Source organism: Budorcas taxicolor, chromosome 15, assembly GCF_023091745.1.
Source record: "Budorcas taxicolor isolate Tak-1 chromosome 15, Takin1.1, whole genome shotgun sequence".
Lineage (NCBI taxonomy): Eukaryota > Metazoa > Chordata > Mammalia > Artiodactyla > Bovidae > Budorcas > Budorcas taxicolor.
Genome location: NC_068924.1, coordinates 28,399,602 through 28,413,120, shown reverse-complemented (window position 1 = coordinate 28,413,120; position 13,519 = coordinate 28,399,602). Strand labels below are relative to the sequence as shown.

At 40.1% G+C, this 13,519-nt stretch overlaps 1 protein-coding gene across 1 annotated transcript; it reads left to right on the top strand.

Moving 5' to 3' along the window:
- Positions 1-1,830: 1,830 nt before the first annotated feature.
- On the top strand, positions 1,831-9,671 carry MPZL2 (myelin protein zero like 2). Its single transcript, XM_052653307.1, has 5 exons — positions 1,831-1,888; positions 2,869-3,035; positions 3,509-3,719; positions 6,275-6,422; positions 9,608-9,671. The coding sequence occupies exons 1-5, from the start codon at positions 1,831-1,833 to the stop codon at positions 9,669-9,671; spliced, it is 648 nt and encodes a 215-aa protein (XP_052509267.1).
- The last annotated feature ends 3,848 nt before the right edge of the window (positions 9,672-13,519 follow it).

Sequence of the window (13,519 nt, the reverse complement as noted above, 5' to 3'; positions counted from 1 at the left end):
GCGTGTGTGATTTCTGACCTAGAGGTTGACAAAGGAGCCAAACATCCTGTGTTCAGGAGCACTCTTCCTAGAACACTCACGCGTGGGGCGCCATGCCTCTTCACGTGTGGAGCCCCTGGTTTCTCAGTTCTGATGGGGGCTATTTTGGTTGTTGTTAACTTTTTAAATGACACATCTTTCTCCTGCTGCTTTTCTCTCTTTTGCTTTTTTCTTCTGTAATCTGCCTCTTGGTGGAATTTTCTCTTTGCTTCCCTCTTTATGCTGTTTTATTTTTTCTAGTCAGCCTGCCCCTTCCTCCAGGTCCTAGAAACTTCTTTGTTCTGCGGTTTCACTGGGAGATTTTATGAATCACTTAAGAGTTTCTAGATCGCTAATCCAGGGATAGCAATTTATTTCTTCTGTTCTGGGTTAGATTACCGGTCAAGCCTGCTTCTTTTCTTTTTGGCTGTGCCACACAGATTGTGGGATCTTAGTTCCCCCCTCAGGGATTAAACCCTGGATCCAGGGCAGTGAGAGATTACGTCTTAATTGTATGGGTAACCTTCATCCTCCTTCTACTGAGTTTCCATACAGCTTCACTAATTTGTAACAATTACCCATCATCCTTCCAGACAAGGAGACATCTTGTCTCACTTCAAATCTTCAGCTCTTCAGATTTCTCAGACAGTTGACTGACCCCAAAATGGCAAATAAAACCTGAAGTACAAAAAAGTTATTAGGAAAAGCTTTTCCTTGAGGATCCTCTGTCTGATTGCTCACATGAGCTATGATTTTTGTGGAAAGAGCACTAGACTGAGTCAAAAAAGAGAACTTCCCTGGCAGTTGAGGGGTTAACAGGCATAGCTTCCGCTGCAGGGGGCAGGGGTTCGATCCCTGGGGAACTGAGATCCCGCATGCTGTGTGGCCAAAAACAAAGAGTCAAAACAAGTTCCAGTTCTGCTACCTACTGGTTGCACAAATAAATCACCTCTGGGTTTTTAGTGTCTGTCTTCACTGGTGAAATGGGAACACTTCAGGGCAGGGTCGTGTCAATGAAAACACTTTGCAAAGTGTCTTGAGATAGCACGTGATTCCTCTTTAAATCCTTCAAACATAAAGGGTCATTAAACACAGATTTATTTTGGTCAGTCTGTTTTAGATGGGGCAGGGGTGTGGAGGGAAGGGGGTTTTCAGGGGAAATCTACCAGCTAGAAAAAGCACAGGGATCCTTGTGGTAACATTTGGTTAAAATCAAGTATACAAACTCTAGGACTTTTTGAATACAGAGGGTCCTAAGGAATTCTGATTATTTTGGAGGTGGTAATCCAGTTCAGGCTACTGTGGCCTGAGGGCGGTGCTTTGATAAGTGAAATCACTGCAGATAAGTTCAACATTCACTTCTTAGGCAAGCTTAAAACCTGTTTTTTTTTAAAAAAATGTGTGCGTGTGGGCCAGACCCAAAGCAGCCTGGGACCTTTCAGACAGGCACCACCTCCTCTGGCTGTTTCTGAGGCCATCCAGAGGCCAGGGTCCAGATGAGCTGAACAGACAGACCTGCAGAGTCTGGGACTTTGTGTAGACGTGTCTGTAGCGTGGAGGGTGGAAGGGAGGCAAGGAAGGAGGGGAGGAGGGTGTTAGGAGCTGAAGCCCCACCTTTCATTCCAGCAAAGTGCACTGGCAGAGCAGGAATGACTCACAGGCACGGGTGCTCAGGTTCCCACAGGTGAGGTGACAGACTCCTTTCTCCGGAAAAACGCCGAGGTGCTCTCTCCACCAGGAGTGGCCTTGGCAGGGTGCTGGCGTGCTTGGTCTGCCCGGTCTGGTCTCTGGGGCCAGGGCTGGGTTTCCCTCATGTATGGCAAGAGCCCTACGCGTGCTGTGCTTTTTCTCCTTGGCTTACAGCTCACAGGTAAGAGCTCACGGGCTTTTCTGAGCATTTCCTCCACTGCCTACCCTATAAAGTTAGCTCATTGTCCCAGAAGTTGCAAGAGTCTTTTACTGGAGCCTGAGCCACAGTTACATTTTGCTTTAGTGTTATCTTTAATGAAACTGAAGTGGGGGGTTGTCTCGGGGGAACTGCTTTTGGAAAAACAGGTTTAGGTGTTTTCTGGTTGCCAGTGATTGGGGCACAGAGAGGGTTTTCTAATCTCAGGTTACACTCCATTTTTTTGGTGGCTGCTCTCCACCTCCCACTACAGGCAGAACCCGGCTCTTGGATTTCTGTGTGTGGGTCTTGTCTGAGACTCTGGACAGCATTGGGAAAGCGGAGCTGGTTAAGGAGAGAGACCCACTGTGGCTTGCTAACTGCCCCAGCATGCACACACGAAATGTAAATATCATGCTAAAAAAACGCTATGTGGTATAAAGGTTCCAGCCATACAAGCAAGCTAAATTGTCTGGGGATGATTAATTCCATTTTTTTGCAGAAGACTAGGAATAGTAGGAAATTCACTTAACAAAGACCCTTTCTGGAAAACTTACTGCTAGGGGACCATGATACACATAATGTATTATGGTTAATCTGAACAGAGGTCTAATTCATGTTTTGATTAGTTTTTTTTGTTTCTGCCTTCAATCTTATTTTCCAATGCTTATAGTTTGTTAGAGCAGTTTTGAAGTGGGTACCATGAGGCTAGGGTATCCTGTTTTAGAGAAAATGTGACTGCTAAGTAAAGTTTACTGGGTGCTATTTTTAGTTGTTAAAGGAAGGGGAGGGTCAAGGTTACATGTAGGTAGGAATACGTGGCGGGTGAAGCTGAGTTTGAGTGAGAGCTGGGGCATCTCAGATCTGTTGGATGCCCTACTCAGACCTTTATTTTGGTAGTGTCAGCAGAAATTCTCTTAAGACACATCTCCTGTTAACCCTTCATTGCCTTTTTTCCATTGCAGCTCTTTGGCCAATAGCAGCTGTGGAAATTTACACTCCCCGTGTGCTGGAGGCTGTCAATGGGACAGATATTCGGTTAAAATGCACTTTCTCCAGCTTTGCCCCAGTGGGTGATGCTCTCACGGTGACCTGGAATTTCCGTCCTCGAGATGGGGGCCCTGAGCAGTTTGTAAGTTTGGGGCCCTGGATAAGAAAAATAAGCCAGTCCATTGCTCCTGGCCCTTTTGTATTTTTCTTGGCGATAAGCACAGGGTAAAGCTGGGGAACGATTCCTGGCACAGAGACAGAACTGAGAGGCTGGTGAAGGGGAAAGCAAGAGGTGGTTGCAGGAGAGCTGCAGGCCGGACAGTCAGGCTTGCTGATGTTTCTCTTTTGAAGATTTTTCTTTTTGATGTGGACCATTTAAAAAGTCTTTATTGGATGTGCTCCAATATTGTTTCTGCCTTATTGTTTTGGTATTTTGGCCACGAGGCAAGTGGGAACTTAGCTCCCTGACCGGGGATCACACCCACACCCGTGCACTGGAAGGTGAAGCCTCAACCCCTGGGCCGCCGGGGACGGCCCTGCTGTTTCTCTTCTGCTCCTGCCACCCGTCTCCCTGCCCAGGTGCCGAGTAAAACCTCTGGCGTGACTCCTCTCTAGGTTTTCTACTACCATGTGGATCCCTTCAAACCCATGAGTGGGCGCTTCAAGGACCGAGTGGTCTGGGATGGGAACCCTGAGCGGTATGATGTCTCCATCCTCCTCTGGAAGCTGCAGTTTGATGACAACGGGACATACACCTGTCAGGTGAAGAACCCGCCTGACGTTGATGGGCTGATCGGGGAGATCCAGCTCAGCGTCGTGCAGACCGGTAGGTGATGCATAGACAAGTGTTTTTGGAAAGTATGAGAGCTTGTACGAAACAGAAGGGCAAAGTTTTGTGATGGCTGAAAGAGTAGAGAGGAAGACCAACTCTTGGGATCTGGAGATTGCAGAGGAAGAGTGAAGAGTCCTGGGGTAAGAAGAGAAAGGCTTTGTTTGGCTGTGGAAAGAAACAGAAAATAAGGCAAAGGGACCTAGGGAACTGGTTACAAAAATGGCATTGAGATCATGAAAGGGAGAGGAAGCAACTCTCTGATAAAAGGCTAACAATAAGTCCATTCATCCACTCATCTAGTCACAAGATTGAGTACCTACTCGCTGTCCAAAGTGCTTGACATGTACCATCTCATTTAATTCTCACACTCACTGTTGGAAGTAGATAGCAATAATGGTACCTATTGTTTATCGAGCCCTTCCCGAATGCTAGGAGATTTATGTAACACATCTAATCTTTGTTGTTGTTCAGTGCTAAGTCATGTCCAACTCTTTGCAACCCCAGGGACTGCAGCGACCCCATGGGCTGCAGCATGCCAGGCTTCCCTGTCCTTAACCATCTCCCGGGGTTTGCTCAAGCTCATGCTCGTTGAGTTGGCGATGCCCTCCAGTCACTGCGTCCTCGGTCTAATCTTTACACATGTCAATCCACTGTGCTCTTAGTGCTCCCTTCCCCCCATCTTACTAACGAGGAAACCAGCACTCATACAGGTTAAGTCACTTGTCCAAAGTCATGGAGCAGATAATTGGAGTCACTCAGAACTCAAACCCAAGCATCTCTATCTCCAAAACTGTGCTCCATCTAATGCACTGTATTGCCTGCATGCCTAGAAAGGACAACCCGGAAAACTGCCAGATAACAAAAATAAAAGACCACAAAACTTAAGAGTTGTAAATTTGGGTCTGAGTCACTGCTACAGTTTATCAGCTGTAAATAAATTTTTTTTCTTCTGTAAAGTGAGACTAATAGAGCTAAGTTTATGATGAGGATAAAATGACATAATAAAAGTAAAAATCCCCAAAGTCTGAATTGTACTGAAAATTATAATAGCTAACATATATTGAAAGTATTATGTGCAGGCACAGCGTGGAACAATTTACATAAGCAATTTTATTTTTTTATAAGAACTCAAGAAATGAGTATTGTTATCTCTACTTTATACATTGAAGAAACTGAGGCTACCCAAGTCACATAGGAGCTGGTATTTTAACCTAGCTGTCGTTGGTGTATTCTCTTAACCAACATGTTACTATCCAAACATAAAAGCCTATAAAATGGTATGAATTCCTTTCAGTCCTAGCATCATCCTTCAAGGCCCTATCAATAGAGAGCTGTGTGACCTTGGAGAAGTCATCTAAGTGTTGAAAGAAGTAATGTAATGTCTTTGGATCTCAGTTTCCTCTTTGCAAAATGAACAGGTAGATAAGAACCCACGGGTCTTAAACATACTAGGATGACTACTCTGAGGACCTCACGAAAGCTATAAGCCGTTTACCACAAACAAGGCACACAATCTGACATGGATTTCGTGGGTTTGTTCTCCTTCACCGCCCCCCCCGCCCCGCCCCCGCCCTCTTCCTTTATACAGACTTGAGGCTCGGGAACCCCTGGGCTAGATATTCGCTAATGTCCTTTCTAGCTCTGTAGGTTTTTTGAAATTTAAATCAGAAATCAAGCTCAAAATCAAGAGATTCAGACTTCACAGTCTCTAACCTTGTTTAGGGACCCTTCCCTCTGGGTTGGACTTCCCTGGTGGCTCAGATGGTAAAGCGTCTGTCTACAATGCGGGAGACCTGGGTTCGATCCCTGGGTTGGGAAGATCCCCTGGAGAAGGAAATGGCAATCCACTCCAGGACTATTGCCTGGAAAATCCCATGGACAGAGGAGCCTGGTAGGATACAGCCCATAGGGTCGCAAAGAGTCAGACACGACTGAGCGACTTCGCTTCACTTCCCTCTGGGTTCCCTCTTACATCATTGATCCACTAGACTACAGTTACTTGCCTCTCTTTCCTGTGGGCATCAGTTCCTTGAAGGTAATGTCTTTTCTGGCTTTGTATTTCCACCAAAGTGCTAGGACATAATAAACTCTTAATAAACCTGAATAAATGACTGACTGAATGACAGAGGTAAGAAGGATTCAGGGAGAAATAAACACTGGATTTGATGAGGTCAGCAATAACCTTACCCCATTAGCTAGGTTACCTGCCCCAGTGATTCTCAAATTTTTTGCATGCATCAGAATCACCTGGAGAACAAGTTAAAACAGATTGCTGGGCCCCACCTGTAATTGGGTAGATCTGGGGTGGGGCCTGATGGAACTCGCCTTTTGAAGTTCTCAAGTCATTCTGTAGCTGCTCCTCCTAGGACCATAGTTTGAGAACCACTAAAGAAGTCTGCATGGCTTTCCTATTGCTACCAGTTTACACAGTTAGTATGGTAGAAGAAAGGAATATTTCATTTAAGGGTGAAAACACACCCCTATTATATCTTTAGATTTCATCACAGTCCTCCTTTTCAGAATCCCAACTTGATCTTTTCTCCTTACAGTACGCTTCTCTGAGATCCACTTCCTGGCTCTGGCCATTGGCTCCGCCTGTGCACTGATGGTCATAATAGTAATTGTGGTGGTCCTCTTCCAGCATTTCCGGAAAAAGCGACGGGCTGAAAGAGCACATAAAGTGGTGGAGATAAAATCGTAAGGCTGGGCAGTTCTGGAAAAGTCTTCTTCTAACACTGTTTTATGGCAACTGTTGGTATTTTATAATCATTCTTGAACAAATGCCCTTTCTTTTGGGTAAATCTCATACAGAATTCAAATTCACAGGATGGATAAATTAGGGTGTGAATTAGTAAATTTAGCTTTTTCTGTGTCAAAATACAGTTGATTTACACTGTTGTGTTAGTTTCAGGTGTACAATAAAGCGATTCAATTATTTACACACATATATATATATATTCTTTTCCAGACTCAATTCCCTTATAGGTTGTTACAAAATATTGAGTATATTTCCCTGTGCTACACAGTAGGTCCTTGTTGGTTCACTATTTTATATATTATAGCGTGTATATGTTAGTTCCAAACTCCTAACTTACCCCTCCCCCACCTTTTCTGGCTTGGTAGCCGTAAGTTTGTTTCCTCTGGGGTGTTTAGTTTCTTAATTTTAGGGAAGATTTCATCATAGGCTTTCTTTACTATGTAGGATTTGATATACAAAAATTTGCTTATGTAAAGCTTTTCTAGGATATTCCTTCCTTTTAATGTAAAGCATACATTTCTAAGAACCACTGGGCTGTCAGCAGGGCCTCTGAATCAGTGCCTAGGGAAGTCAGCCATGCTGATGTAAGGTACACTATATATATATATATATATATATATTAGATAAAATTTACATATAATAAAATTCATTATTTAATGTTCACAAAGTTGTGTAACCATTAACGCTAATTCCAGAACATTTTCATCACCTGCAAAAGAAACTCCATACCTTTTAGCTATCACTCCCTATCTTCCTCTCCCACCTGCCCCTGACAGCTACTAATCAATCTGCTTTCTGTATGGATTTGCCTGTTCTGGACATTTCATGTAAAGAGAATCATATAACATGTGACCTGTAAAAAAATTATATTTTTGTAATTTGAAAAAGATTTTATTTTTTTATTATTTTAAAAAATATGTAGCCTTTTATGTCTGGCTTCTTTGACTTAGCATAATGCTTTCAAGGTTAAACCATGTTATAGTATGTCATTCCTTTTTGTGGCTGCATTATATTCCATCGTATACATATACCACATTTAAAAAAAGTTTTTATTTTTAAATTTATTTGGCTGTGTCAGGTATTAGTTGTGGCACATAGGAACTTTCCTCACAGCATGAAAGTCTTCTCTAGTTGCAGGGCACATAGGCTTAGTTGCCCCAGGGCATGGGGCATCTTAGTTCCCCAACCGGGGGTTCAACCCATGTCCCCTTCATTGGAAGGAAAATTCTTAACCACTGAGCCACTAGGGAAGTCCCCACATTTTGTTATTTCATTCAATTGATGGACATTTAAAATTTCCCCACTTTTTGACTATTAGGATTAATGGTACTGTGAATATTCATCTACAAGTTTCTGTGTAGGCATATGTTTTCCAATTTTCTGGAGTATATAAATAGGAGTGGAATTACTGGGATATATAGTAACTCTGGAGAAGGCAATGGCACCCCACTCCAGCACTCTTGCCTGGAAAATCCCATGGACAGAGGAGCCTGGTAGGCTGCAGTCCATGGGGTCGCTACTAGTCGCTACGACTGAGCGACTTCACTTTGACTTTTCACTTTCATGCATTGGAGAAGGAAATGGCAACCCACTCCAGTGTTCTTGCCTGGAGAATCCCAGGGACGGGGGAGCCTGGTGGGCTGCCATCTATGGGGTCGCACAGAGTTGGACACAACTGAAGCGACTTAGCAGCATAGTAACTCTATGTTACCTTCTGTCTGTCCTTTTGATTATAGCCATCTAGTGTGTATGAAGTGGTATCTCATTAAGGTTTTGATTTGTATTTTTCTAATGACTAATGCAATGGCAGCCCACTCCAATACTCTTGCCTGGAAAATCCCATGGACAGAAGAGCCTGGTAGGCTGCAATCCATGGGGTCGAAAAGAGTCAGACACGACTGAGCGACTTCACTTTCAATTTTCACTGTCATGCATTAGAAAAGGAAATGGCAACCCACTCCAGTGTTCTTGTCTGGAGAATCCCAGGGACGGGGGAGCCTGGTGGGCTGCCGTCTATGGGGTCTCACAGAGTCGGACACGACTGAAGCGACTTAGCAGTAGCAGCAGCAATGACTAATGATGTTGGGCATCTTTCCATGTGTTTATTGGCTATTTTAACATCTAATTTGGAAAGATATTATTCAAATATGTTAAATATTTGAATTTTTGAATATTTGAAACCATTTCCAAATTAGGGTATTTGTCTTTTTACTGTTAAGTTTTTAAGGTCTTTATATATTTTAGAGGATACAAGAGCACCTTGTTAGATAAAGGATTGGTAATTATTTTCTCTCATTCTGTGGGTTGCCTTTCCATTATTGTGATTGATGTCCTCTGCAGCACAAAAGTTTTAAATTTTGAAGAATTCCAGTTTATCTTTTTTCTTTTGTTGCTTGTGTTGGTGTCATACTAAGAAACCATGGTTTAATCCAAGGTCAAAAAGCTTTCTGCCTGTTTTCTTCTAAGAGTTTTACAGTTTAGTTCTTATATTTAGGCCTTTGATTCTTTTATTATTATTATTTTTTGATTCATTTTCAGTTAATTCTCATACATGGTGTGAAGTAGGAGTCCAAATTCATTCTCTCACAGTTGTAATTTTTTTCAGCTGTCTCAGCATCATTTGTTTCTTTCCCTCAAGAAATATTTACTACAGTAAACAGAACTGATTTTTAAGGAGCTTAATGAATCCAACTCTGAGTTGATTTGAATAGAATACAATTGATAAACATGATTTCTAGGTCAGTCTTTTTTTGTCTTTGTTTGTTTTGGTTTTGATTTTATGCTTTTTTCTTTTTTGAATAAGAAGTAGAGTTAGAAGTAGAATACTAATGCTAAACTAAAGTATCTGTTTTAAATACCTGGAGTTCCCAAGTGATATTTCCCTCTAGCAATATTCTGAAAAGTGTCTAAATCCACATACCCAGGGTCATGTGGAGGCATGAGTATTATTAGTTAGACAGTACTAGTGGTTTAGTGCTCTGTAAGCCTGATCTATTCCCAGGTGCATATAATTCTTACCCAAATTTGGGGGAATATATATCTAACCTGAATCTTTGTATACAGATTTGCCTCCCTTGTTCCTAGTCTTGTTCTCCTGACAATGGTTTCTGCTTCTATGTTACAGAAAAGAAGAAGAAAAGCTCAACCAGGAAAAAAAGGCTTCTGTTTCTTTAGAATACACAGACTAACATTCTTACATTGTAAGTTTCACAGTTGGGTTGATTTTTTTCCTTAGCTTACTTGCACGTCTCATCTCTACTGCAGATCTCCTAGATGATATGTTGTTCAGTGTTTCCTGTATAAAATGAGGGGAGCTGGGCAGAGAGAGTCTTTTCTTGTGTTATGGATGGCTTCCTCTTTGAGCGTGTTTTGTGCAAAGGACTAGAAAGCTAGAACCTCCTATCATTAAAGCTGAAAATTCTACGATTATTTGAAACTTGGGTTATATTTACCACCTCCAATAATAAATTAACTTTCAATATGTAAGTAAATTTTAATGAAAGAATTAATATTCACTCTTTTCTTGTAAACTAATCATGGCAGTTAAGAGAGTGACTCAATAGATATGCTTGACATTTTGACAAGAGAACTTTTGTATTCTTTGGAACTGATTTCAACTCCTCTCATTTAGTTTTTGGGACTATGAACCTAATTTTAGTGGTGTGTAATTTTGTTTTTCTAGTTTTTAGGTTTATTAGGCTTAAAAGGTAGGTTGATTTATTTTAATACGATTATAATTTCTATTCCCTGAAGTCAGCCCACTATTATCATTTGCAAAAAGAGCCACAATTTTACAACCTAAAGCTCCAGGGAAAGTTCACAAGAATTTATAAAAACAGAGTATGGAGAAAAATGATTCTATTGTAAACTTGGGAAAAAATTTGGTATCACAGAGATTTTTACCAAGGGCTATTTTTAAAATCAAGCAGATTTTCTAAGTCAGGGGCATGGAAAATAAAGACAGAGGCTGTTTAAGATTAAAAGTAATTTAAGGGAGTGATACAATCAAGTGCAGTGTATGACTTTTGACTGGATGGATACTAGTTGTAAAAAGAGTTGGGGGTACAATTGGGAAAGTCTTAATATGAAAAATGTCAATATGGATAATATTAGAGCATTATCATGAATTTTTATTAGGTATATTAAAGATGTTGTGCTTACCCAGGAAGACATACATATTTTAAAAATGCATATTGGAGTACTTAGGGGTAAAATGTCAGTAATTTGTTTTAAAAACTCTGAAGTGAAGTGAAGTCGCTCAGCCGTGTCCGACTCTTTGCGACCCGTGGACTGTAGCCCACAAAGCTCCTCCGTCCATGGGATTCTCCAGGCAAGAATACTGGAGTGGGTTGCCATTTCTAAGCCCCCCCATATATGTTATTTATAGCAGGTACAATTTATAGCTATACAATTAAGTGAGAGTATATTCCACACACTGACTTCTTTGCTTTTCTGTATATTTGATTTTCTTTATTATAAAGGGGTTGTGGGGAGACAGAGAGAGAGAATGTATATATGTGAGTAAGCAGCTATGGATCATCCAAGGGTCTATGCAAGGCAGGGATTATGAATTAAGGACACTGAACCTGAGAACTATGTAATAAAGATCAGGAAATTTTTTTTTAAGTTAAATTAGGAGGGGACAAATATACTTAAGAATATTTTTCTTCACAATGGAAAATAGATCTAGTAATATATATGTATTCATGTCAGGTATTCCTATTGTACTCTTGCCAAATGCATTATCCATTTAAACTTCTGCTTTGTATTTCAGGAAGCTGAAGATTTCCCAGAACAAGAACCCTAAGATAAGCTGGAGTTAATGGAAGCTTTTCTTTGGCTTTTTCAGTTGTGACCTGCTTTCCAACCAACACTGCAGTATATAACCACCTAGACCAGCAACGTTCCTCTGGAGCCAGCATAGGGCCCTTCTTGAGTAAATACCACCAGACTCACAAACAGCTCTGTTACTAAGGTTTTATTTAATTTCAGAGTGCAAATATTTTTCAAATGCTCACTAGGTTTTATATACTAAGAAGCTATATTTTTGCCCTTAAACACTCCTTGAGGATTATGATTTATATTCACATATATTGGCCTCAAATGAGATAAAAACCAAACTATTATGTTTACTTTGATATATTAATTTCTTTAGAGCAGCATTTTAGCTACTAAAGTTAACATGTTTATTCTTTCCTTCTCACCTTCTCGATTAAAAGGTGAGCTAATTCTCTCAACAGTTTTGATTAATTAACAGAAAATCCTAAATTCAAACTGTTAAAGAACAGTTTGATTTTTATGACTCTCCTTAAGCATGAGACACATCTTATTTTATTGAATTTCTTTCAATACCCTAGATGGCAGGGTTTTGTTTTTGTTTGTTTTTGGTCAGTTGACCTAGGGTTTACAGTAGCACAAGCCGAAACCACAGAGTAACTAGGGAAGGTGACACCAATGCTAATAGATCAACTAATGCCACCTCAGGATGAAACGCTTGTCACCTTTTTTCTGTGCTCTGATAAGTGATCAACAGCTCTGATTTTTCACAGGCAGTGAATGACTGTTTAGATTACTATATTCCCCACTTCCAATTCAACTATTTATAACAACAGAGCAAAATCTATGCTCATTTGTAGACTGGAATCATTGCGCAGTTAAACAGAAGGATTCTGAAGTAGTATATTACAATTTAAAAATTTAAGGGTAATGAAAAAAAATCAACCCTAAGTGGTGATAATTTTCTCTAGTGTTACCCAAAGCTCTGAGAACTGGAAGAGGTTACATTTTTTCTTTCTTTATTTTTTGTTTTAAGACAGCTTGATACTTTGTTTTCACCAACTAGGCTGAAGATATTATTTCTTTTAACAAACTGGAATTTCAAAGCAGTTTATTTGTATTTAAAGATGATGAACTTTGATTTTTTCCCCCCAATACTGGAAAAAAAAACAACCTCACCCTGGTATAATTTACTTATTAACTTGAAATGCTTCTCATATCTGTCTCATTTTGCTTTTTATGCTGTCTGAAAAAGTAGTTTCAGTACCCAGTTTTGAAACTAAAAATCAGATTTAAAGTCCATATTACCTTTCATTCACATTTTCTTTTTTTTCCTCTACATTCAACCTTTGAAAATATAGTAACTGGATATTTCTTCAAACAGATGGCCTGGATAAAGAGTAAAGAGGTAGTTAAAAACTCATGAAAGGTGTTTGCAGCAAAACTTCTGGTTTCCGTGTCTTGGTTAAATGCTCAAGGGTTAATACAGTCCCATTGTTCAGTGTCTTCTACTTAAAGACAACTTTTGTATTGTAATTTATTTTTTATTGTGCCTTAAACACTATGTAAATAACCATCAGTAATAAAGCATTACAATTATATAATTTGCTTATACAAAAATCTAAAATTTTTACATAGCAGGTAACAGAAAACTAATGGGAATGTATTTTACTTATATTGAAAAATTTTCTAAGGAGCAGCCTGGAAGTCAATAATAGAATTAGTTTCTACTGGATAAATAAACCTATATGAATTTCCACAGAATTTTCACATTGCTTTGAATAACAGAATTGAGCACAACAAACTACTTAGTTTGGGGACTCTTTTGAAGAAACAGTATTATCTATTCCATCTGATACTCTTACATTATCTTCTTAATAGAGGAAACTACCAGCTTTCAAGTCTAGTAAAGAAATGCGAGTTGAAAAATGTAAAGTTATTTACTATTCAAAAAGCTGAAGCATATTTTCGTTCCATTGCTTTCATTAAACATGCGTAGATTCCAGAATAGACTAATAATTAAAGGAAGGTACCATCCCATTTCTTTTTCAGAAGAATCTGACACCACCTCTTCATTGCACTTCAAGCGCTGTGAAAACACTTTCTCGCTTTTCCAGCCAAAAGAAGCATAAGTCTCAGCTCCTTTTTGTAATGATTTCATCATTGCCACTGTCAGCAGTAACTTAAGTGAAAGAAAGTGAAGTCGCTCAGTGGTGTCCGACTCTTTGCGACCCCATGGACTGTAGCCTACCAGGCTCCT

Bases quoted from the DNA above. Each gene is read 5' to 3' on its own strand.
- MPZL2 (XM_052653307.1), top strand. From the start codon at position 1,831: ATGTATGGCAAGAGCCCTACGCGTGCTGTGCTTTTTCTCCTTGGCTTA. The intron at 1,889-2,868 runs GTAAGAGCTCAC...TTTCCATTGCAG, and splicing joins CCTTGGCTTACAGCTCACAG to CTCTTTGGCCAATAGCAGCT. The intron at 3,036-3,508 runs GTAAGTTTGGGG...ACTCCTCTCTAG, and splicing joins ATGGGGGCCCTGAGCAGTTT to GTTTTCTACTACCATGTGGA.